The 26,958-nt window shown below is 46.2% G+C and overlaps 1 protein-coding gene across 5 annotated transcripts in view; it reads right to left on the bottom strand.

The window, feature by feature from the left end:
- The window catches only part of PTPN13 (protein tyrosine phosphatase non-receptor type 13), a 388,996-nt gene that overhangs the window by 252,515 nt on the left and 109,523 nt on the right, over nucleotides 1-26,958 (bottom strand). For all 5 annotated transcript variants that reach the window (XM_073637137.1, XM_073637140.1, XM_073637138.1 and 2 more), the window contains exon 2: nucleotides 22,389-22,508. In XM_073637137.1, the coding sequence (XP_073493238.1) occupies nucleotides 22,389-22,503 (115 nt within the window). In that variant the 5' untranslated portion in view covers nucleotides 22,504-22,508. The remainder of the gene's footprint in view (nucleotides 1-22,388; nucleotides 22,509-26,958) is intronic.

Genomic DNA, 26,958 nt, shown 5'->3' with positions numbered 1-26,958 from the left:
TCTTTGTAGGTGAGACAGCTTGCAGTATTGGCAGTGTATCAAATACTTATTTTCCCCACTGTATAAATATTTTTTAACACAAAACATGATTTAAAACAATAGGGTTTTTTTTGCTTCTGACGATAGCTTCCCTTTAAAAAGTTATTCTGAAGTTGTGTTTTGAGCACCACACAGCTCTCCAGTCTCTTTCGCTTCCTTGCGTGAACCTTCTGTGTATTGAACTAGAACTCTCACTCCCCTTTGAGTGAAAGTTCTGGTTCAGTAGCTTTGTCCTGCTGCTGAGCTTATACTACTGTGACATATTAACAGTTTGTTAGATCTTATTTAGAAGTCTACACTTCTGTCATTATATTTGCATATAGAGATGTGTCTTTCAGCAAGCGAGTAGTGATTAGGGTCTCGGCTCTGGAAAATGCCGATGCTGGAGGCAGGTCATTTTGAAGGAATGATAACAGCATCTAGGTCAGGAACTGAATGGGGTGGAGAGCTCACTGGGATGACAGGAGTTAACTTCTCAGCCTGAAATGTAACTACTGTACATACCACGTCAGGCTCCAGCGGTTGATCTCCTTGGCAATAAGCTGTACACTATGCAAGATTAAAGCTCTCATATCAAAAGAACCACAGAAGATAAAAAAATCAAGTCAATTGCAATCTTACTTATTTTCATGCTGTCTAATGAACGATACCAATTTCATAACATGAGAATACCGATTTAAGCCAATTCTGATTTGATTAGGTTCTCTGCTTTCAGGTACAAAGCCAACAACAGCATTCCTATACTGTTAGAAATAGGATATGGGCAAAAAAAAGTTCAAGGATTAACAAGAGGATGAGCAAGTGAAGATCTAAGAAAGGTATACATCTCTCACACCTTCTAGAACTGACCATAACGAAAGTAATTCTAGGTAGGAAAACAGTGACAGTTATCCTGAAACTTGTAAATATAAATATTATTGGATATAAAATGGTTGGTGTGGGAGATTATGGATGTCATGAATCATACGTGTAAAATTTTAAGTGAAATGCTCACAGTTCCAACAAACTCTTCATCTTGGAAGGGCACTATCAGCATGATGTCACAGGTACTTTGGGTACTCTTGGCGTGACTGAAGTTACATGCATCTTCATCTTCCCACCTACTTATTTTCTATATATCTGTGACTTCCCGCGGCTCCTGTAAAGTCAGAGCTGTCAAGGAAGACAAGGGCAGAGAAAGATGGAAAACAAATAGATGGGAAGATGCATTGTACCCTTTTGGCCATGCCAAGGGTACACTGAGTGCCAGAGCTTGGTTTGAACAGTTTTTTTTTGTGCTGACAAGACTCCCTTTAACTCCTTAACACAAAATGATGTATAGGTACATTTAGTGGCAGAAAGCTCAGGAGCTGAACTCTCTCCACATGTTGTAGATGCCAGCCATGCTACACAATAATGTTATATAACAGCATCGGCCAGAGCTCTGATCATTGCATGCTGCTTACAGTGGTGTTTAAATGGAGTGGTTGTCAGTGCTCGCGCACATCGGCTCCCACCAGCTACCCACCATCAGCGTGTACCTGATGAAGGCGCTATGTATATGTTATGTATGGTGGTCCTGAGGAAGGAGTCGGTGGACTCTGAAATGCGTAGACAATAAACCTACATTTTCATCCATACTAATGGTTTGTCGTGACTCCAGAGAGCGCAGAAACAACTTCCTTTCCCAGCATCTATCTCTGACATATCCATAGGAAGCTGCAGCATTTGGAGTCCAGGCTTTATACGTGTTGTGTCCCACACAACCCTACTAGGTGAGCAGTTTTTAATACTTTTATGTAACATTTATTAATTGGATAAGACCCTATTGTGCTCTTGCATTTTTCCATTGATGAAGGCCCTCGTCACTGTCCATAAAAGTGCAGTAAATGAAAATCTAAAATAAATAAGCCCTCGCCCATCTATGTTGGCAGAAAAAAGTAGAGAAGTAATGACTCTTAGAAGAAGGGGAGGGAAAAATGTAAGCATAAGTTTCTGAGCCGGGACCGGTGGGTACGTATGCGTTATGCATTGACAAGAAACATAGAAATATATGTTTTTACACTTGTTTCATGATACTGTTAACACTGCACTTAGGACAAATGTTCAGCATACATGTAAGAAGAGTGGCATGAACATGAGCTACAAGTATACAATTCTACATTTATAGCTGTATATGGCTAAACAGACAGAAAAAGAAAAATCCGCTCACCAATGTTTTTAAATACTTTGTCTCTTTAAATGACATTAAACCCTTGATTCTTTGAATGCTCAGAAAAGACTGCTTACTGACTCCAAGCTGTGTACAAATTCTGTAGGAAAGCCGTACCAGCACCTTGATCACCTCGATCGTAGATAAAATCTTCTTTTATTTATTTAGACATGACTAAAAAGATGATAAAGTGGTCTTGAAGTCAAGAGTACCAAGTTTTCAATCATGTCTTATGATATTATCTACAATCGATGTGCTGGAATGACTTTGCTACAGTATAGGGCCATTGCCTACTATTGGAAAAGAAGTTAAAGAACAAAACAAAAACACACACACGATGAACTACTTTTAGTGGAACGTCTAGTCAAAAATGCTTTTTAACACTGTAGAAAATCTATTTTAACATGCTTTTGGATAATAACAGTCTATGGGAAAACTTCCAAATGTACAGTATACGCAGGATAATAACCTAAATGTAATGTCAACAGAAATTTAGAGACTTCCCTGATTTATCAGTGGGCAAGTGGTCCTCACACTTTGGCTAGGGTCACACAACAGTATAAAAGAATTGTTCAGGGTTGCATCCAAAAAAGTGGGATGACTTGCTCACTTGTCATCCATGTGCAGTCAGTCTGTTTTTTTTTTTTTACTAAACAGCTATTAATCATTTACAGCTTCCTATGTCACAGCATCTATGATTCTATGATTCTATGATTGTAATTGTGATGAACCTGTAGCCGCCATCTTGGTAATGATAAATCATATCCAGGGATGGCCACACTTCAGCAGCCCCCACCCTTGGGACCTTCTGTTAAAACGTCAACTAGATAGTTTCCCCCATCCAGGCTCCTGTAAGATAAGAAGCCTACTTAACACTTGAATGCTAGGAGCTTCAAAGACTTCGAGAGGAAACACAGCCAGCAGGGGGGGGTGCTTCGTCTATCTGTACCTGACCATTTGTCCCATAGGACTAGTTTCTTTGTCTGTCACAAGCATGGAGGCATAAGATATAGAAACATGAAAAGTACACGCATGTTGCATGGGATGGGCCAATAAAAAAATATCACGGCGTCCCGGAGCCATTGCGCACACAAGCCTCCGCGGTAGACGTTTGTACGTGCTCTGGAAGCCAAGATATAGCGCGGAGCCATTCCTGAGGACCGTATGGTATCATAATTGATATCAAAAGGTCGGTTACGGCGGCCCGAATCCATGGGAACCCCTGGGGGTATCATGAGACCATCCCAGAAGAAGTTATTGGGTTCCATAGAATTTGGGCTTCTGATCGAAGTTAGACCTGAGGGTGGAGACTGAGCCAGCTGACCTCACCAGCAGTGGGTGGGACGGGGCAGGTAAGATAGCAGGACAGACAAGAGACAAGTCAGTTTTTGACCCAAGAGTGGTGTGCTGAACATCTGAGCACCAGCTGAGGCCACCAAGGGGAGGAGCAGTTTGACCATGCGGTGGTAGGCCTCAGCCTGTAACAAAGAACCGTGCCTGCGACCGCAGAATCCTCTCCCTGCGTCACAAGAAAATCAAGAAACCGGTAACTGATATGCTGTGGTGATTCTGTGTGTTGTATTCCATTGTTGTATAGTTTAGCCTGACCTTATACCTGTGTATATTTAGTTGTATATCGTGTATCTAGTGTATTATTATAATCAATTACCTCAAGTAATTGTGGGCCTGCCTTTTATTCTGCATAACGAACGCACGTCTGTGTGAGCTCGGCTCAAGCCAAAAACGCTACCCAGGGTTGGTTCCTGACCCGATATAGGCCCATTCACGGACTGGGCGTATATCTAAAATAGGGACTGGTGGCAGCATACCAACTGGGGATTGGGGAAGGCTGGTAGTGACGGTCGGAGGTTCAGATATATATATTCCTGGCGCGGCCAAGGAAGATATATATACCGCCCTCACTACAGAGGGCCCCGATACCCAGTAGGTTACAGGACAGTCTCCCTGGCGACCGCTTATCCTAGGTGCAGTTCCTTGACTGACCTGAGGCTAAGAGGGCGCTAGCGAGTTGTGCTGTGTAGTGACGTTACGGTTTAGTGACGTTGAAGGGAACACTCTACCGTGTTCCCTGCGCTGGTTGCAGCTTCCTGGCACTACTTTCTCTAGGTGCAGTACCTTGACTGACCTGAGAGGTAAGGGGGCGCCAGAGAGCTGCACCCACCGGCCGGCTTTCATAACATTGGTGGCAGAGCGGTGGGATTGCAGAATAATAGTGTTGTGGGACCCCTACTCCCAGGCACTAAAGACTGCCAGTGGTAACTTCCACTGCTGGAGTCTTAAGGTCAGCCCAACGTTAGACGGTCAGGCTAAAAGTATAACAAGGTGTGTGCAAACTCAGGGTTGCAGCGGTGTCGGTTACCAAGATGGCAGACGGCACCAGGAGCAAGACCCTGCAGGAGGCTAATGCTACGGTCCGTGTGGCAGGAGGGGAGGACATTGTTACTCATGGCGAGGAGGAGTCCAGCCCGGGCACCTCAGGGAGCCAGTCCCCAGTATACGGTCCCGCAGTGGGCTGCCCACCACCTACCCAGCCCAGCCTGTCCAGATCACAAGCCCTTTTACAAGCGGCTATGGCAAGTCTCCAGTCTCATGGCGATGCCGTCTACAAAACCCTCCTGGCAGCATCAGAGAAGGCAGCGGAGGAGGAGCGCGAAGCTGCGGAGCGGGCTGCGGAGCGTGAAGCTGCAGAGCGCCGGGAGGCTGCGGAGCGTGCAGAGCGAGCTGCGGAGCGCCAGCACCAACTGGACCTGGCCCAGCGGGGGCTTCCGCTAGAGCAACCAACCCATCAGGAGACCAAGTCGTCCAAAGTCCGAGCTGAGGACTTCCCTCTACTGGAGAAGGATGGGGACCTGGACTCCTTTCTGGTGGCATTTGAACGGACCTGTCTTCAGCACCATCTGGCCCGGGATCAGTGGGCCAGATACCTGACCCCCCGTTTGAGGGGTAAGTCCCTGGATGCCTTGGGGGACTTACCTGCCGGGGAGGTACAGAACTACGACTGCATCAAGCGGGCCCTGATCCGGCAGTACAACCTCACTCCCGAGTCGTATCGCCAGAAGTTCCGGAGCCTGCTGCGTGGCCCCAAGGACACCTGGACCGATCATATGCGGGCGCTGTTGAGAGCCGCAGAGCACTGGACCTCGGGTCTAGCGCTTACTACCCGCCAGGAGGTCCAGGAACTGTTCGTCACGGAGCAGTTTTTGTGGAACTGCCCAGAGGACCTCCGACAGTTCCTCCGTGACCGAAAACCAACAGGGGCTTCTGCTACAGCCGCCCTGGCAGACGAGTATGCCAATAACAGGGCGCCTGAGCTGAAGAAGTCTGCCAGCAGCACCTGGAGAGGGGGTAAGCCCAGTCATGCCCCTGTTTCCCCGGCCCCTAGAACACAAGGGGTGTATCCCCCTGTTGCCCTCTCCAGGCAAGGACCAGACGTAAGACGTTGTCATCTATGCAACAAACCAGGACACTTTAGGGCTGAGTGTCCCCAGCGCCAAAAGACCCCATCCCAGTCCCAGAGAGCGCCCAATGTTTTGTGTGTGGGAGGGGGTGGTGGTAGGTCCCTGGACAACATCCAACCCGTCACCATAGGCCGTTCTGCGGTCATGGGACTGCGGGACACGGGCGCTGAACGAACACTGGTACGGCCTGAGGTGGTGTCCCCCCAGGACTTGGTACCAGGAAAGACTCTTTCCGTCTCCGGGGTTGGAGGCGTGGAGCCGGCCCTTCCCGTTGCCATGGTGTATTTGGACTGGGGTGCCGGGAGGGGGATGCGGGAGGTGGGAGTAACGCCAAATATTCCCGCAAATGTTTTATTAGGGACCGACTTGGGGCGTCTAGTATCGCAGTATGTACCCTCTGAACCCCCAAGTTCGGCCCCCCAAGAGTGTATTGATTTGTCTGCTGCTAATGCCAACCATGTTGTATGTAGTGTGCGTCCTGCTGAGGAGGAGGGAGTGAAACCTGAGGGTAACACCTGCACAGACACAACACAAACAGGGTTAGTGAAAGCAGGTGGGGAGTGTGGGGATGCCCGCAGAGGTGCTCAGCCGGCGTGCCGTGACCTCTTGTCCTCCGGTGAGGGAGGGGGCGGGCAGGATTCTGTAGAGGGAAGCTCAGGGATGGAGAGGGGGGCAGCTACCGGCAGTGTAGGGCTCCCAGGGGTATCCAGGCTGCTGAGTATAGGCCCACTGCAGGGGGAGGAACAGGCCATGGGAGGTGGGGGTGTCCCAAGAGAGGAGCCGCCAGGTAAGACCCCAGGGCAGGAGTTCCCCACATCCGAGATGTCCAAAGGCCTAGGAAGCCTGCCTGATCGGGCGGCTTGGTCAGAAACAGAGGGGAAGCGGGCACTACCCACGGTCACAGCGGTCATAGCCGCTGTCACCAGGAGTGGGAGCGCCGGAGCCCAAGGAGCCTTGCAGAGGTCCGACGGCTTCCCCACTTCTGACCAAGTGTCTGCCGGGTCAGACAGCGGCCAGGTGACATGCCCGGAGGGGCTGACAGAGGATGTGGCAGTTTCGTCGATTCTGGCCACATCAAGTCAGGAATTTCAGGCTGCGTTGGAAGCAGACGACAGCCTGAAAGCTCTCAAGGAACAGGCGGCACAGCCTCCCATGGAGTCAGACTGCGAGCGGGTGGTCTGGGACCAGGGACGGCTGTACCGGGTAACGGTCCAGCAGGGTTCACCGGAGGCGTGGCCCAGGGACCGACAGTTAGTGGTACCCTATCCGTTCAGGGCGGAATTGTTGCGGGTCGCACACGAGATTCCGATGGCCGGACACCTAGGGATCGCTAAAACCAAGGCCAGGATAGCTCAGCATTTCTACTGGCCTGGGATGGGAGCCGCGGTGGGTGCCTACTGCCGTTCGTGTGACACCTGTCAGAGGGTGGGGAAGGCGGGGCCGCTCCCCAAAGCCCCACTGGTAACTCTGCCAATCATCGAAGAGCCTTTCTCGACGGTCGCTGTGGATCTTATTGGACCTCTGTCCACTCCCAGCCACTCCGGGAAATGCTTCATACTCACGGTAGTGGACTATGCCACCCGGTACCCGGAAGCGGTAGCTTTGTCGTCCATTCGGGCCGACAAGGTGGCTACCGCCTTACTGGAGATCTTCTCCAGAGTGGGTTTCCCCCAAGAAATGCTCACCGACCGAGGGACCCAGTTCATGTCGCGGCTGATGGAGTCCCTCTGTAAGCAAATGCAGGTGCAACATCTGGTGGCCAGCCCGTATCACCCACAGACTAATGGCCTGTGTGAGCGGTTCAATGGCACCTTAAAGCAGATGCTTAAGATGTTGGTCGACTCCCACGGGAGAGACTGGGAGCGTTACCTCCCACACCTCCTATTTGCTTACCGGGAGGTTCCGCAGGCCTCAACGGGGTTCTCCCCCTTTGAGCTCCTGTACGGGCGATGGGTACGGGGCCCCCTGGCTCTGGTGAAGGAAGCATGGGAAGGGGATTTGGCCACCCCCGAGGTGTCGGTCATCGAGTATGTCGTGCGCCACCGGGACAGGATGATGGCCTTGGCAAAGCTGGTGCAGGACAATATGGCCCAGGCCGACCAGAAGCGGTGGTACGACCAGAATGCTTGTGAGAGGACCTACCAGGTGGGTCAAAAGGTGTGGGTACTGGTCCCCGTACCACAGAACAAGCTTCAGGCAGCCTGGGAAGGTCCCTACTTCGTGCACCAGAAACTCAACGCCGTCACCTATCTGGTCACCCTGGATCACGCCCGTGGAAGGAGGAAGGCCTTCCACGTGAACATGATGAAGGCTCATCATGAGCGGGAAGCGACTGCCCACCCAGTGTGCAACCTTCCCGAGGAAGGAGAGGTAGAAACCCTCCTGGATCTGCTCACCCAAGCCAAGGCGGGTGGGTCCATCGAGGATGTGGGGGTTGGCCACCAGCTCACGGAGGACCAACGGTCCCAGCTGGGGACCACCCTGCACCCCTTCCGGGGGCTGTTCAGCAGCCTGCCCGGAAGGACTGAGATGGCTGTCCACGACGTGGACACTGGCGATCACCCGCCGATCCGGCGTTCAGCATATCGGGTCTCTTTCAAGGTGCAGGGAAACATGCGCCAAGAGATAGATGAGATGCTGAAGCTGGGGGTGATCCAGGCATCCAGCAGCGCGTGGGCCTCGCCTGTAGTCCTCGTACCAAAGAAGGACCGAACTACACGGTTCTGCGTGGACTACCGGGGGCTCAACGCTGTAACGGCCACCGATGCGTTCCCCATACCACGCATCGATGACCTGCTCGATCGGATGGCCGGGGCTAAGTACCTGACCATCATGGATCTGAGCCGGGGGTACTGGCAGATTCCTCTGACCCCCGCGGCAAGGGAACGCTCTGCCTTTATCACCCCTTTTGGACTGTACGAGTCCACAGTGATGCCATTCGGCATGAAGAATGCCCCTGCCACTTTTCAGCGGATGGTCAATACGCTGCTTGAGGGACTTGAAGGGTACGCGGCTGCGTACTTGGACGATATTGCAGTCTTCAGTCCCACTTGGGAGGATCACCTAGAGCACCTGCGGCAGGTGCTCGGTCGGATCCACCGGGCAGGCTTGACCATCAAGCCGGAAAAGTGCCAGCTGGGCATGAGTGAGGTCCTCTACCTGGGTCACCGGGTAGGCGGGGGGGTTCTGAAGCCAGAACCGGGGAAAGTGGATGCCATCGCATCCTGGCCCACTCCTAGGACCAAAAAGCAGGTGATGTCCTTCTTGGGGACCGCCGGGTACTATAGGAGGTTCGTCCCACACTATAGCACCCTGGCCAAGCCCCTGACGGACCTCACCAAGAAGAAGCTGCCCGTCGCAGTCGACTGGACAGTCGCCTGCGAGACAGCTTTCGGGGCACTCAAGGCCGCCCTAAGTAGCTCCCCTGTACTGCAAGCTGCCGACTTCGACCGGCCGTTTGTGGTACAGACCGACGCCAGTGACTTTGGCCTCGGTGCTGTGCTAAGTCAGGTCAACACGACAGGCCAGGAACATCCTGTCTTGTACCTGAGCAGGAAGCTACTGCCCCGGGAGGTGGCTTACTCCACGGTGGAAAAAGAATGCCTGGCAATTGTATGGGCCCTGCAGCGTCTGCAGCCCTACTTGTACGGGAGCCATTTCACCGTGGAGACGGACCACAACCCAATCAGCTGGTTACACACGGTCTCTGGGTCGAATGGCAGGTTGCTACGCTGGAGCCTCGCTCTCCAGCAGTACCACTTCTCCATTCGCCACAGAAGAGGCCGTGACCACGGTAACGCTGACGGGTTATCCCGGCAAGGGGAGGGTGCAGAAGGACGCACGGGGGAACACAGGAATGTGCTACCCCCTCGCGCCCTCGTATAGGGGGAGGTGTGATGAACCTGTAGCCGCCATCTTGGTAATGATAAATCATATCCAGGGATGGCCACACTTCAGCAGCCCCCACCCTTGGGACCTTCTGTTAAAACGTCAACTAGATAGTTTCCCCCATCCAGGCTCCTGTAAGATAAGAAGCCTACTTAACACTTGAATGCTAGGAGCTTCAAAGACTTCGAGAGGAAACACAGCCAGCAGGGGGGGGTGCTTCGTCTATCTGTACCTGACCATTTGTCCCATAGGACTAGTTTCTTTGTCTGTCACAAGCATGGAGGCATAAGATATAGAAACATGAAAAGTACACGCATGTTGCATGGGATGGGCCAATAAAAAAATATCACGGCGTCCCGGAGCCATTGCGCACACAAGCCTCCGCGGTAGACGTTTGTACGTGCTCTGGAAGCCAAGATATAGCGCGGAGCCATTCCTGAGGACCGTATGGTATCATAATTGATATCAAAAGGTCGGTTACGGCGGCCCGAATCCATGGGAACCCCTGGGGGTATCATGAGACCATCCCAGAAGAAGTTATTGGGTTCCATAGAATTTGGGCTTCTGATCGAAGTTAGACCTGAGGGTGGAGACTGAGCCAGCTGACCTCACCAGCAGTGGGCGGGACGGGGCAGGTAAGATAGCAGGACAGACAAGAGACAAGTCAGTTTTTGACCCAAGAGTGGTGTGCTGAACATCTGAGCACCAGCTGAGGCCACCAAGGGGAGGAGCAGTTTGACCATGCGGTGGTAGGCCTCAGCCTGTAACAAAGAACCGTGCCTGCGACCGCAGAATCCTCTCCCTGCGTCACAAGAAAATCAAGAAACCGGTAACTGATATGCTGTGGTGATTCTGTGTGTTGTATTCCATTGTTGTATAGTTTAGCCTGACCTTATACCTGTGTATATTTAGTTGTATATCGTGTATCTAGTGTATTATTATAATCAATTACCTCAAGTAATTGTGGGCCTGCCTTTTATTCTGCATAACGAACGCACGTCTGTGTGAGCTCGGCTCAAGCCAAAAACGCTACCCAGGGTTGGTTCCTGACCCGATATAGGCCCATTCACGGACTGGGCGTATATCTAAAATAGGGACTGGTGGCAGCATACCAACTGGGGATTGGGGAAGGCTGGTAGTGACGGTCGGAGGTTCAGATATATATATTCCTGGCGCGGCCAAGGAAGATATATATACCGCCCTCACTACAGAGGGCCCCGATACCCAGTAGGTTACAGGACAGTCTCCCTGGCGACCGCTTATCCTAGGTGCAGTTCCTTGACTGACCTGAGGCTAAGAGGGCGCTAGCGAGTTGTGCTGTGTAGTGACGTTACGGTTTAGTGACGTTGAAGGGAACACTCTACCGTGTTCCCTGCGCTGGTTGCAGCTTCCTGGCACTACTTTCTCTAGGTGCAGTACCTTGACTGACCTGAGAGGTAAGGGGGCGCCAGAGAGCTGCACCCACCGGCCGGCTTTCATAACAGTAATGTATCCGTAAAAATCGGCTGTACTGTGGCTCTAGTCTGACAAATTTCTAATCTCAAAAAAATCTTGCTTACTTCCTGAAGGAAGATTTATATAGAAAAAAATATTTTGACTCTGCTCCTACTTTTCATGGACACACAGTGGATCCACACCCCAGCTGCAAGGGACGCAGTAGAAGCACATAACATTATCATTTAGTGCTTTCTCTGGTCCAAACATAAGTTCAAACAAGAGATTTCTCAAGAGTTGAAAGAAGTCTATTACAGGTGCAAATGTATTTAAATAATTATGCTAACTCAATTCCTCATCTGGAGGGAAGAAGGACGACCCTTTGCTTTGTTTTTTAATGATGTAGTATATGTGAAGTAGACCATTCCCTCTTACTACAGACTCTCTTATCTCTCGGCATCATAGACTTGGCCCTATCTTGGATCTCCTCATACCTAACAGACAGGACATTCAGTGTCTCCCATTCACACACCATCTCCTCATCTCGCCCCCTATCTGTCGGTGTCCCCCAAGGCTCCCATGCTCTTCTCCATCTACACCTTCGGCCTGGGACAGCTCATAGAGTTTCACGGCTTTCAGTATCACCTCTATGCTGATGACACACAGATCTACCTCTCTGGACCCGATATCACCTCCTTACTAACCAGAATCCCACAATGTCTGTCCGCTATTTCATCCTTCTTCTCTGCTAGATTCCTAAAACTTAATATGGATAAAACAGAATTCATAATCTTTCCACCATCTCGCTCAACCCCCCCATCTGACCTATCCATAAAAGTCAATGGCTGCCCACTCTCCCCAGTCCCGCAAGCTCGCTGCCTCGTGGTAACCCTTGACTCTGATCTCTCCTTCAAACCTCATATCCAAGCCCTTTCCACTTCCTGCTGACTCCAACTCAAAAATATCTCCCGGATCAGTGCATTCCTCGACCACGAATCTGCAAAAAAACAGTAGTGCATGCCCTCATCATCTCCTGCTTCGATTACTGCAACCTCCTGCTATGTGGCCTCCCCTCTAACACTCTCGCACCCCTCCAATCTATCCTAAACTCTGCTGCCCGACTAATCCACCTGTCCCCCCGCTATTCCCCAGCCTCTCCTCTCTGTCAATCCCTTCACTGGCTCCCCATTGCCCAGAGACTCCAGTTCAAAACCCTAACCATGGCATACAAAGCCATCCACAACCTGTCTCCGAACCTCCGATCCTCATAAGATCTCTTTCTCTACTTCTCTACTCCCTTCTTATCTCCTCTTCCCACAATCGCATACAAGATTTCTCCGGTGCATCCACCCTTCTCTGGAATTCTCTACCCCAACATATCAGACCCTCGCCTACCGTGGAAACCTTCAAAAGGAACCTGAAGACCCACCTCTTCAGACAAGCCTACAGCCTGCAATAACCCTCGCTCCACCATACCACTGCACGACCAGCTCTACCCTCACCTACTGTATCCTCACCCATCCCTTGTAGACTGTGAGCCCTCACAGGTAGGGTCCTCTAGCCTCCTGTACCAGTTGCTGACTCGTTTTTGTTCAAATTATTGTACTTGTTGTTTGCTATGTATACCTCTTTTAAACATGTAAAGCGCCATGGAGTTAATGGCGCTATAATAATAAATAATAATAATAATAATGTGAAGTAAAGATGCGGCAACTCTTCTCCAACAACCCTATCGCTTATTCTATGAAATGTACACAGTATATTTCCTTATTAGGCTTAATATGCAAATTAGTTCCCTCCTGAAAGGAAGGAAACAAAAATATTTTGTTACTGACATCTAGTACAAATAGCTATCCAGTAAGTCTAAGTCCGACCTGTACACCACATCTATAGATATTAGTGAAGTGAAACATCAATCTTCAGACAATTGTTTCACGGTAGCTACTTACACTGTGTGGAACTAGCAAGATAGTATTCTTTTCTTCCAGAAGAATGCTAATTTGTAAGTTTTTCCCATAAGGCATTTCCAATAAAACTCCATTCTCAGTTGGTTTCCTTAAAGGGGTTGTCTGGTCTTAAGCTACAAGTCTGGAGGCACTCTATGTGACTGCAGATTTAAGAATACTCACAACGCGCATTGCACACTATAAGTATTCTCTAGTGCCGGTGTTAGGAGCGGGTGGCCATATGACCTCAAGTATACGATTTGCATACTCCTGGCCACATTCCGACTAGACTGTGTCCGGCCTCACTCAATTCACTTGCATTGAACAAGGCGGCGTCCATCTAGTCGGCAAGTGATCACATGTACGCAAATCGTCTCATAGAGTGCCTGCAGACTTGTAGATTTAGACCAGACAACCCCTTTAAGGAAAACCAGTAGCTGTCCCTTCTCGAAAACCTTTTAGTTCTGGAAAGACCCATCAGAGAAAAGAATAATAACCTGCAGATTAAAGGCCCAGTTAGATGGGTCAATAATAAAGGCGCAAGTGTTTGGCCTGTCTTAACAAGATGGCAATTAGCTGACAACCAAGCAAAACACTTGTTCCTCTTCCTTGTTCCCTGGGTAACAATTTTTAAGCAGGTTTAAAAAAATCATCCTAATTGGCTACGCATCGCCCTGTGTAAACAGGTGATGTGCTGCCGATAACAATGTTTTGTATGCTCAGAACATTTGTAGGCCTGTGTAATCAGACTGTCATTACGCTGCTGATTGCCTTGCTTGTAGACAATTGGTAGTCATTTAACATCCGTAATTGGCACGTTTAAAGGGTTTATCTAGTCTTCTGTTAAAAGTCTGCAGTCACTATATGTGACTGCAGAATTCTGAATCTACAGTGGGTATGGAAAGTATTCAGACCCCTTTAAATTTTTCACTCTTGTTTCATTGCAGCCATTTGGTAAATTCTAAAAAGTTCATTTTTTTCTCATTAATGTACACTCTGCACCCCATCTTGACTGAAAAAAAAACAGAAATGTAGAAATTTTTGCAAATTTATTAAAAAAGAAAAACTGAAATATCACATGGTCATAGGTATTCAGACCCTTTGCTCAGTATTGAGTAGAAGCACCCTTTTGAGCTAATACAGCCATGAGTCTTCTTGGGAATGATGCAACAAGTTTTTCACACCTGGATTTGGGGATCCTCTGCCATTCTTCCTTGCAGATCCTCTCCAGTTCTGTCAGGTTCGATGGTGAACGTTGGTGGACAGCCATTTTCAGGTCTCTCCAGAGATGCTCAATTGGGTTTAGGTCAGGGCTCTGGCTGGGCTAGTCAAGAATGGTCACAGAGTTGTTCTGAAGCCACTCCTTTGTTATTTTAGCTTTGTGCTTAGGGTCATAGTCTTGTTGGAAGGTGAACCTTCGGCCAAGTCAGAGGTCCAGAGCACTCTGAAAGAGGTTTTCATCCAGGATATCTCTGTACTTGGCCGCATTCATGTTTCCTTCAATTGCAACCAGTCGTCCTGTCCCTGTAGCTGAAAAACACCCCCACAGCATGATGCTGCCACCACCATGTTTCACTGTTGGGATTGTATTCGGCAGGTGATGAGCAGTGCCTGGTTTTCTCCACGCATACCGCTTAGAATTATCACCAAAAAGTTCTATCTTTGTCTCATCAGACCAGAGAATCTTATTTCTCATAGTCTGGGAGTCCTTCATGTGTTTTTGAGCAAACTCTATGAAGGCTTTCATATGTCTTGCACTGAGGAGAGGCTTCCGTCGGGCCACTCTCCTATAAAGGCCCGACTGGTGGAGGGCTGCAGTGATAGTTGACTTTCTCCCATCTCCCTACTGAATCTCTGGAGCTTAGCCACAGTGATCTTGGGGTTCTTCTTTACCTCTCTCACCAAAGCTCTTCTCCCGCGATTGCTCAGTTTGGCTGGACGGTCAGGTCTAGGAAGACTTCTGGTGGTCCCAAACTTCTTCCATTTAAGGATTATGGAGGCCACTGTGCTCTTAGGAACCTTGAGTAATGCAGAAATTCTTTTAGAACCTTGGCCAGATCTGTGCCTTGCCACAATTCTGTCTCTGAGCTCCTTGGGCAGTTCCTTTGAGCTCATGATTCTCATTTGGTCTGACATGCACTGTGAGCTGTGAGGTCTTATATAGACAGGTGTGTGCCTTTCCAAATCAAGTTCTATCAGTTTAATTAAACACAGCTGGACTCCAATGAAGGAGTAGAACCATCTCAAGGAGGATCACAAGGAAATGGACAGCATGTGACTTAAGTATGAGTGTCTGAGCAAAGGGTCTGAATACTTATGACCATGTGATATTTCAGTTTTCTTTTTTAATAAATTTGCAAAAATTTCTACATTTCTGCTCGTTTTTCAGTCAAGATGGGGTGCAGAGTGTACTTTAATGAGAAAAAAAATGAACTTTTTAGAATTTACCAAATGGCTGCAATGAAACAAAGAGTGAACAATTTAAAGGGGTCTGAATACTTTCCGTACCCTCTGTATACAGTGCACACACCATATACAGTGAGGATTCTGCGGTGTTGCTGGAGACAGAGTTTGTGATCATGCGACCACAAGTATGCTATTTGCGTACTTCCAGCTACATTCCAACTAGACGTGCCTGGCCTCGCTTGTATTGAGCGAGGCTGAGCACGTCTAGTCGGTATGTGACCTCATGTATGAAATTTGAATAATTGCGATCACATGAACGCTTGCTTTCGCTGGCAACACCAGAGAATCCTAACAGCGTGCGCTGTAAGAATTCAGAAGAATTCATAGAGTGATTGCAGACTTTCAACTTATGACCGGACAACCCCTTTAACTGTGCCATACGTTTGTTAAACACGGAGATGGAAGCTAAGGGAAAATAAGCCCTGTTTCTAGACAAAGTAAAATACAATATTAGCTGTTACACAAAACACAAGTACAAATACTATACAATGATTTGTAACGTGCTGCTACATTCAGTTTCCTCTGGCTTTTTTGATACAGGCTGTATTACAATGTTTACTCATCACATGATGTAGCATGTCCTTGCAGCTAGTCCTCCCTTCCCATAACAAAATGCTTATTGCATGTAATTACGTAGGAGGGTAGATAAACCAGATTTGGGCTTGGCATGTTGAATAATACGTTCTCTGAGCAGCACCTACACAGAAATGTCATCACATAAAGCTGGTCTATAATCTCTTCTGTTTATGTAATATATTATACAGATTTTATTACAGCTTAGTACACTCTCACACAATAACTTTTACACTACGTGACAGCCGTGCACCTGAGAAACGTATAACACGTGGAATGCTAGTATAAGAAGCACAAAACCTGTAAAGTCGAAGGAATAAAACAGGACCTATATGAAATACTACCTATGCAAATATAAAATAATATGCCACCTCTGGAGTCATGTTTAATGATATTCAGAGAGTTATGAACAGTAAATTACGTATTATAATGATCCTTTAATCTAATGAACACGGTAAATAGGACCTGTCGCATGTACCAAATAAGCTCTATTCCCTAAATAAAATCACACATGGCCTTGTAAAATTAAAGAAGTTTCTTTCACACCATAAATGGTTAAAACAAGCAACTTTGCAATTTACTTGTTATGAAAAATATTCTCTATTCTTAAGAACAGGGGGATTTTTCATGTTATTGTTTACTATTCGTTGCCTATGTTACTGGCCATTTCTGCAATCCATCAGGTGGCAGGTCTAGGCAAGGAGTTCAGTTCAGTAGTGTCTGTAAATGCTGCTCTGGAGCTGGCCGCACAGATTAAAGGGGTTGTCCGGTCTTAAACTACAAGTTTGCAGGCACTCTATGTGACTGCAGACTTGTGAATCCCCACAATGCGTGCACTGCGTACTGTGAGGATTCTCCGGTGCCCGGAGTGGCGGTCACATGACCACATGTATGTAATTTGCATACATGCGGTCATGTGCCGACTAGATGGACGCAGCCTCGCTCAATGTAAATGTATTGAGCATGGCCGGAAACAGTTTAGTTGGAATGTGGCCGGGAGTATACATATTGCATATTTGTGGTCACTTGGCCACTCACTCATGGCGCCGGCACCAGAAAATCCTGACAATGCGCAGTGTACGTGGTGTGAGGATTCACAAGTCTGCAGTCATATACAGTGATTGCAAACTTGCAGTTTAGGACCAGACAACCCCTTTAAGTACCCCTGCGATCCTCCAATTCTGGAGAGTCAAAGCTCCCTTTACTTGCAGCACTGGGTAGCACAGAGTTCAGACCAGTGGCTCAGCGATGCTGATGGTTCAAACTGTCAATGAATCAGGAGCACATCTCACCCGGCAAACAGGAAGCCGGGAGGCAGGGGAGTGGTGCGCTCCTGAAGACTGCTGTCTGGTGGACATCAGGATTAGGTTGAAAAGTTGTGTGATTTAATAGTGAGATATTTCTTACTGTACTGTTGAAGGTTAGGGCCATTGGTTTGAAGCCCACACATGTTGAGTTGTGGTGTCTACTAGTTGCCAGTAGTGTTTTTCGGTGTTTCCTCCGTATGTACAATGTCATACAACAATCTACAACGTAAGACGGCCACTTGTCACATTGTGACCTAACAACCTTTGGTTGGAGCCAACCACATGACTTGCATCAGTGGCCGTGGTTTATCGTAGAAGTTAGCACTAAAGGTCTCAGTACACATTTAGAGTAAAGTACAGCTGAATAATCATTTAACTAACTTAACCCTTTAAGGACCATGGAACTTTTCATTTTTTTTCCTCAACTTCTTTCTAGAGCAATCGTTTTTTACTTTTCCATTGGCATAGATATGTGATGGTTTGTTTTGCTTTTTCTGAGGGATGAGCTGTAATTTTGAATGGCACTATTCATTTTATCATTTAATGTACTGAAAATCAGTAAAAAAAAAAAATGGTGGAAAAAAATGCAATTCCGCCATTGTTTTTTTGTTTTTACGACATTCATTGTGCGGTAAAAATGACCTGGAAACATGATTCTCCTGATCAGTACGATTACAGCAACACCCAACATGCATCAATTTTGTTTCTATTCAAATGGAATCTGTAAACAAGTTTTTACTTCGTAATCTGAAAGCAGCATGATGTAGGGGCTGAGAGCCTGATTCCAGCAATGTGTCACTTAGTTTCCTGGGTGCAGCAGTTGTGATATAATCATAGTTTTCTGTGCTGCAGATATAGCTCTGAATAACCCCGCCCACACCCCTGATTGGTAGCTTTCTGTGTATGCTTAATACTATCAGGAAGCTGCTAATTAGTGGTGGGGGCAATGCCGGACCAGGAGGCATGAGATGCCTAGTCATGTAGTGATTAACTCCTGCTGATAAAACATTGATTTTATTGAAACACCAAAACACAGCCCAGTAAGTTACACATAGCTGGAATCAGGGTATCTGCCCCTACATGATGCTATTCTCTGATTAAATAGAAAGAATATATCAGCAGGTTTTTGCTAAATGATAATAAAATTTCTGAATATTGTTAAAAAAAAATGTTTGTTTTGTGTCACCATTTTCCAAGACCTGAAACATTTTAATTTTTCTGTTGATGACACTGAGTCAGGGTTTGTTTTTGAACACACCAATCACACAGTGCATTTGTCTCATAGCCCTGATGAAGCCCATAAAGGTGAAACATGCTGCAGAGGCTCTTTCTCTATTTTAATAGCGCGTTGTTCCTCTGGTCATTAGACATTACAAAATAGGATATAATCCCTAAAGGTTAAATAATGAACAGCAGCTATTGACGCACCCCCTGGGCCTCTCTTGTGCAGGGGAACCCGGAACCGGGCCTGTTGTAGAATGCTGGGGGTTGTAGTCTCCGTGTGGCGGTGACCCGGTCCGTGCCCAGGGTGGTCAAACCAGTGGCAGTCTTGATGTATAGCATATGTCCGACTACGCCACCCGTGGATTGCGGTCAGTGGGGACCGCCGCTGCGCTGCCGACCGCTGAGGCTGATGTTGTTTGCGCAGCCGAGTATGGGATAACTCCCTACGGGAGAAGTATTGCCTCAGGGCAGCTAATGTGAGAGATGATGGGAGTGATGGTGTGAGGGTCCCAGTGCTAATGGTGCTGGTGCGGCAAGGAATCACAGAGACGTGAGGTACAGTTCAGGGTCTTTACTGATGGTACAAGGCAGACCCTCCCGGGAGTACTGGCTAGTATAAGGGGCCTGGTCAGTCTGCGAGCAAGCAGGAGTTCCCCTGGCCAGGTGGAGTTGTAGGCCTCCCCGTTTATCTGCACTCTTCCTGGCTACCTTGCTGTCAGCGGTTACAAGTAGCCCACGTCCCTGAGTATACCGTGTGGTGCTCACCCGTATGGCTGGTGACTTGGGGCCTTCTGTTAGCCTCCGCTCCTGGATGGCGGCGCTGGTCCCTTCCTTGTGACTGAGCCTCCGGGCTTCTATGGCCAGAGGACCTGGAATCCCCTGCCGGCTGGTTTCTGCTGCTGGGCATATATCAGTCCCCACAGCCTCGGACTCCTGTGTCCGGTTTTAGTAACTTCAGCCAGGGCGAGCTATATCTCTGCTCACAGCCCCTGGCCTTCTGCCTCTGCTCCTACAGAGCTCCTGTTGTCACTTTCCCTCTCCAGGCTCTGACTGCTCTGCTTGTTCTGCAGGCTCTGTCTCACCTAATCCCGCCCCAGACCCAGTTTATAAGGGCAGATTCCTCCCCTCCCAGGTCTGGGTGGGCCGTGTTGCACGCTTAGGGCTCCTGACCAGAGAAACCTCCCACTTGCTCTCAGACATAATATCTCTATTACTGTGGCAACCAGACCCCTGGGGTGTCACACTATACCTATGTAGCTACAAATAAGTAGATCTATCCATATGTATATTACAACTGAATGACTCAATTAGCGCAGCAATTTTAAAACTGGGGATACATTTAAACATATTTTAATAAATTAGACTTTTACAAACATGGCAATAACAAATATATTTTTCTATTTGTGTCCCATTATTTTTAATGGAGGAAAAAAGGGGGAGAATTGAACTTTTATATTTTGATTTTATATATATAAATTTTTCTTTATTTTTTACATTACTTTTTAGTCCACTTAGGAGACTTCAACCTGCAATTTTTGATCGCTCATGATATATACTGCAAAGCCACAATACAGCTAAGCTTCACAGGAGAAATGAGAAGGGTCTTCAGCAGACCCCCAGCTGTCATAGCAACCTATCGGTTACTGTGATCGCATGGGAGGCAGGTCTAATGGGAGCCAGCGCCATTTTATTTAAATGCTGATGTCAGAAATTAATAGCAGCATTTATTTATTTATTATGTTTTGCTTATATAGCTCTGGCAAAAATTAAGAGACCACTGCAAAATTTTAATTTTCTCAGATTTTTCTCTTTATAGGTACAGTACAGACCAAAAGTTTGTACACACCTTCTCATTTAAAGATTTCTCTGTATTTTCATGACTATGAAAATTGTACATTCACACTGAAGGCATCAAAACTATGAATTAACACATGTGGAATTATATACTTAACAAAAAAGTGTGAAACAACTGAAAATATGTCTTATATTCTAGGTTCTTCAAAGTAGCCACCTTTTGCTTTAATGACTGCTTTGCACACTCTTGGCATTCTCTTGATGAGCTTCAAGAGGTAGTCACCGGAAATGGTTTTCACTTCACAGGTGTGCCCTGTCAGGTTTAATAAGTAGGATTTCTTGCCTTATAGATGGGTTTGGGACCATCAGTTGTGTTGTGCAGAAGTCTGGTGGATACACAGCTGATAGTCCTACTGAATAGACTGTTAGAATTTGTATTATGGAAAAAAAAAGCAGCTAAGTAAAGAAAAACGAGTGGCCATCATTACTTTAAGAAATGACGGTCAGTCAGTCCGAAAAATTGGGCAAACTTTGAAAGTGTCCCCAAGTGCAGTTGCAAAAACCATCAAGCGCTACAAAGAAACTGGCTCACATGAGGACCGCCCCAGGAAAGGAAGACCAAGAGTCACCTCTGCTTCTGAGGATAAGTTTATCCGAGTCACCAGCCTCAGAAATCGCAGGTTAACAGCAGCTCAGATTAGAGACCAGGTCAATGCCACACAGAGTTCTAGCAGCAGACACATCTCTACAACAACTGTTAAGAGGAGACTTTGTCCAGCAGGCCTTCATGGTAAAATAGCTGCTAGGAAACCACTGCTAAGGACAGGCAACAAGAAGATACTTGTTTGGGATAAAGAACACAAGGAATGGACATTAGACCAGTGGAAATCTGTGCTTTGGTCTGATGAGTCCAAATTTGAGATCTTTGGTTCCAACCACCGTGTCTTTGTGCGACACAGAAAAGGTGAACGGATGGACTCTACATGCCTGGTTCCCACCGTGAAGCATGGAGGAGGAGGTGTGATGGTGTGGGGGTGCTTTGCTGGTGACACTGTTGGGGATTTATTCAAAATTGAAGGCATACTGAACCAGCATGGCTACCACAGAATCTTGCAGCGGCATGCTATTCCATTCGGTTTGCGTTTAGTTGGACCATCATTTATTTTTCAACAGGACAATGACCCCAAACACACCTCCAGGCTGTGTAAGGGCTATTTGACCAAGAAGGAGAGTGATGGGGTGCTACGCCAGATGACCTGGCCTCCACAGTCACCAGACCTGAACCCAATCGAGATGGTTTGGGGTGAGCTGGACCGCAGAGTGAAGGCAAAAGGGTCAACAAGTGCTAAGCATCTCTGGGAACTCATTCAAGATTGTTGGAAGACCATTTCCGGTGACTACCTCTTGAAGCTCATCAAGAGAATGCCAAGAGTGTGCAAAGCAGTCATCAAAGCAAAAGGTGGCTACTTTGAAGAACCTAGAATATAAGACATATTTTCAGTTGTTTCACACTTTTTGTTAAGTATATAATTCCACATGTGTTAATTCATAGTTTTGATGCCTTCAGTGTGAATGTACAATTTTCAAAGTCATGAAAATACAGAAAAATCTTTAAATGAGAAGGTGTGTCCAAACTTTTGGTCTGTACTGTATGTAAACAGTGAAGGGAGCTGGAAATACCACAGCCCTGTTTACTGTGTAGTGACTAAAAAACTACAGTCCAGCTTCTATTCACTTCAATAGGATCTGAGCTGCGACCTCTGAACTGGCCACTAGATAGTGAACTGTATTGTACTATTTTATATCTATTCACTATCTATAACTGGCCACCAGAGCTGAAAATAGCTGATCGGTGGGAATTACAGGTGTTATATGACCACCAACCAAAAATTGATGACCCATTTTAGGGATAGGTCATCAAGATCATAAGCCTGGACATCTCCTTTGAAAACTAAATATTAGATAAACACACGCATAAGCATTGGGTTTGGCTGCAAGTTCTTTTTACAATAAGCACAGGTCTAAATGACATCTAAAAAACCATTACCCTTTCTCATCAGTTGTTGCAAGCTCTCAGTGCTTTGGTTCAATACGGCCCATAACTCTTCCTCTTCCAATGGCCCTCCTCGCACCTCCAGGGCTTCAGCTAGTGATACTTGCATATTATCTGTGGAGCAAAAAGAAACAGAAAAATAAGTGTCAGCAATACAAAAATTGTCAAAATCTAAAGCTTTGGTCACACTTGAAATTGGAAGTTCCACTGGGGCTCATTCTGTCTTCCCGTTCTTTTCTAAAGCAAGAATATCACAGTCTATGTTTGAAGAATAATCTTGAAAAGCAGTAATAATGCCATTAAAAATAGAAGCTATGACGGTAGCCCTAAAGTATTTATTATTTATATAGCGCCATCATATTCCACAGCGTGTTACAGACATCATCATCACTGTCCCCATTGGGGCTCACAATCTAAATTCCCTATCACTATGTCTTTGGAGTGTGGGGGGAGACAAGAGACCCCAGAGGAAACCCAGGGAGAACATATAAACTCCTTGCAGATGTTTCCTTGGTGGGATTTGAACCCAGGACCCCAGCGCTGCAAGGCTGCAGAGCTAAACAACTGCGCCACTGTGCTGCCCCTAAAAGGTTTTTGATGGTTTCATCTAATACCAGAGACTGGATTAAAAGTAGTATAGGGTCAAATATTGGAAACATTTTCATTGATTCTAGTTCTAGAATCCATTTCTGTTTTTTTTCTGAAAACTGGCAGACCCCAGAATATAAATGGTGGCTTGTCTGTGTGGTTGGATAACTATGTAATAAATCACCTTTTTCAACTGGAACATGTTGATAAATCTGCCCCTTTGTTTCTTCTGCAAACCATCTTTTGTTCTAAGATTTATTTCTCTTTTTGTGACCATGTAAGAACAAACTGATAAAACTTGCCTTGGATTCGGTAATGAAAGATATCCAGCTGACAGTCCTGAAACATAACCAATTGCTGTAAATGATGGACTAAAAGCACGGCCCTCTGTTTCACAATCACCCATCTCTATCTAACCATGACGGCGGAGCGTATCCAGGCTTTAATGGAATCGGCCATACAGTTTATTTGTGCATCCTTGTGACAAGCACATTTTACAGGGCAGGACATGTTCTAGTAACCATTGGCATTACACTTATCAAGGGAAGCAGCATGGTTGCGTAGGTGATGTATTCAGTCTCGTGAGAGCCTCATTAGGGATATGATGGAGAATCACAAAGCATCCTTAATTAAGGTGAAGAACACATGCACACCTTGTACCTTTGACCATTTGCAGAAGAATTGTAATCACAGGAAAAAGGTAAAATGACAAACAATGACTGTGACCGGTCAGCTATACCTGTTCATAAAGGGTTTGTGTCACCCTTTCTTTTCAAGAGTGCACTTCTTCCTAGTCTCCCAACTTCTTGCATGGGAGTGGGCTCTCCTGCTGAAAAGGCTGCCTCATTTTTACTTTTATCAAAAAGATGGCATCACACCAGGAGACAGAATTTGTAAGACATAAATTATATAAATAAACTTCTATTCCATTATTATATGCTGCCATAGGGAGCATATAGTGCAATTTTAACCTGACCCGTGGATATTGCGTCTGCTACCATAGACCTTTACCACTCTGATATTATTGCAGGCTCCTAACAAAACAAACTTGGAATATGCTATATTGACTAGGAGAATTTCTATACATATATATATTATATATTGTCACGCCGGCGTCGCGCACGCCTTCTCAGCGCCGCCCTGCTCACTATATTCTCCACACTGCTTCCCCAGCATCAGACCATCTCCCTGAGCTGCCTTGTACTCACTGTCAGCTCTGCTTTTACAGTTTTCTCAACAACATTTAGACAAGCGCATGAAATACTGGGAGAATATAGTCTGGTCAGATGAGACCAAAAATGAACTCTTTGCATGCCTTAATACACACCATGTTTGGAGGCCAAACTGCACTGCATATAACCCCAAAAATACCATACCAACAGTGAAGTTTGGAGGTGGCAACATCATGGGGCTGTTTTTCAGATTACGGCACTGGCAAACTTCAATTAACTGAAGGAAGGATGAATGTACAAATTTACCAAGACATGCTTGATAAAAATCTGCTGCCATCTACCAGGATAATGAAGCTGAAACGAGGGTGGACATTTCAGCAAGACAATGATCTCAAACACACAGTCCAGGAAACTCTCAATTGATTTAAGAGAAACAAAATAAAGTTGCTAGAATGGCCTAGCCTATCACTGTACCTGAATCCAATAGAAAATTTATGGAAGGACCGAAAGCTCTGAGTTCATAGAAGAAACCCAAAGAACCTTCAGGATTTGAAGAGAGTTTGTTTGGGAGAATGGGCCAAAATCACACCTGAGCAATGCATGCAACTAGTTTCTCCATACAGGAGGTGTCTTGAAGCTGTCATCACCAACAAAAGCTTTTGTACGAAGTATTAAATAAATTGAAGCATTTTCAATACTTTTTCCCTGTGTAATTTCTCATTATTACACAATATTTTGCCTGCTGCATAAAAAGTTGTGGAATTATTGAAATTACAGGATCGACAGACCTGTTCATGATAGGCTAATGATGAAAAAATGGAAATAACATTTTAATAACATCTCAATTTATTCAGTATTGAATGTGACTGCCACGCCACATGCAGAAATACCCCCACTTATACACCTTGCCATGTTATCAATGAAGTGATTAATGGTGATCTGAGAAATGTTCTGCCACACTGAATGCACTTGGGAAAGTAAATCATCAACATCCAGTGCTGGCAGCTCCCTTGGCAATTGCCGACTAATGATGTTACAGATGTGACTGATGCAGGGTTGCCAACTTGATTTTTTTTTTTCTGGACAATTTATCAATTGGGGCAGCACAGTGGCTCTGTAGTTAGCACTGCAGCCTTGCAGCGCTGGGGTCCTGAGTTCAAATCCCACCAAGGAAACATCTGCAAGGAGTTTGTATGTTCTCCCTGTGTTTGCATGCGTTTCCTCCGGGTTCTCCAGTTTCCTCCCACACTCCAAAGACATACTGATAGGGAATTTAGATTGTGAGCCCAAATCAGGACAGCAATGATAATGTATGTAAAGTGCTGCGGAATATGTTGGCACTATATAAAAATTAAAGATTATTATTAGCAAAAAATCACGAACAGACAAATTTTTTTTATGCACACATTGAAAAAACATAATAAATACGGTAATTATTCTTATAAGTGACTCGTGTCTACAACTCATAGTTCTGATATGAAAACATCAGTTGCATAACTGTAAATTTATTATAATTACAGCCAAAATAATCTGTATAAGTTTCTTCAACTTAAAAAAAAAGTTGCAGATGCCGCAAATATTTTTTACGGACAGTGCAAAAAGTGTCCTATTTTTATGGATTGTCCAGGAATTTCTGTACGGTTGGCAATGGGAGGCTACTCCGGAGATGCTGGAGGCCATGGTAGCACTTTTAGGTCATGAGGGCAGATCACAGTAGCACAAACAACACATGGCGCTGTCGTGCTGAAAACCGACTCCTGGTATCTTTAGGGAAATAATGACCAGATCAATGTAACGCAGAGTTGGTAGTGTACCTGGAATGAAGACTAGAGATGTCCGGCTACTGTACATCATGCCAGCACACACCATAATCCTAGGAGTAAGAATGGTGTGAACTTTGGTTGTAGAACCAGTGGTATGGCCATTTCTTCAAAATGTCCCAAAAGCTGTTTTTCAACACAACAACGCCAGGCAGTATGTTGCTCATGGTACTGTGAGAGGTTTCTGTGGCGCCAATGTGCTAACATGCTCTGCACTGGTTGGCAATGACAAAGGGAGCTGCCAGCAGCGGATCTTTTTGATTTATAGCCAAGGTATACAAGTGAGGGTATTTCTGTGCATGAGCTCATACTCTATACTGAATAAATCAAGATGTATTGAAAATGTGCCATTTTTCATCATTTGTATATCATCCACCTTGATCGATCCTGTGATGCCATAATTGCACAACCTTTCCTTCTTGGTGTTGCAACGTCAATATAGCATGAGCATCACTGTAAAAAGAAGCAGATACATATGCTTTTCTCCCCAGCTGCTGACGTTTACAGTGCTCTGAAACTGTTCAATTATTCATCTTGATGAATTAGTGAACACTGCTCACAAAGTACCATTGTGTTACAAAGTAGGATATTTACACCATTTTATCTATTTATGTTACCCTCATATTAGATTTTTTCTTTCAGCAGCAATGGACATGTGGATATTGTAGGATCAAAGGAATTTTCATGCCAGGCTAACAGTTTCTCTGGAAAGACGCCAGAAACAATAGCATATGCAAACGTGTGGCCAGCAAATGTATGAGGAAATACCATACGTTTCACATTACTCATAGACAGAGAAAATAAAGGGGTCAAACTCAAGTGCAACACTGTCCATACAAAACCCAATGTTTGGTAAGACATCGAAATCACCCATAATGGTCAATTCTGAAAAATCTTGTCTCTATTAATTATTTATACATCATCCTACCTACCTGTTGTGCACAAGGACATAAATTACAGCCATTTCAACACAGCCTTATAATA

Source organism: Phyllobates terribilis, unplaced genomic scaffold, assembly GCF_046119375.1.
Source record: "Phyllobates terribilis strain yellow unplaced genomic scaffold, ASM4611937v1 Scaffold_1__5_contigs__length_1240528914, whole genome shotgun sequence".
Classification (NCBI taxonomy): Eukaryota; Metazoa; Chordata; class Amphibia; order Anura; family Dendrobatidae; genus Phyllobates; species Phyllobates terribilis.
The sequence above is the reverse complement of the archived record's forward strand: the minus strand, read 5'-3'. Positions and strand labels throughout refer to the sequence as shown.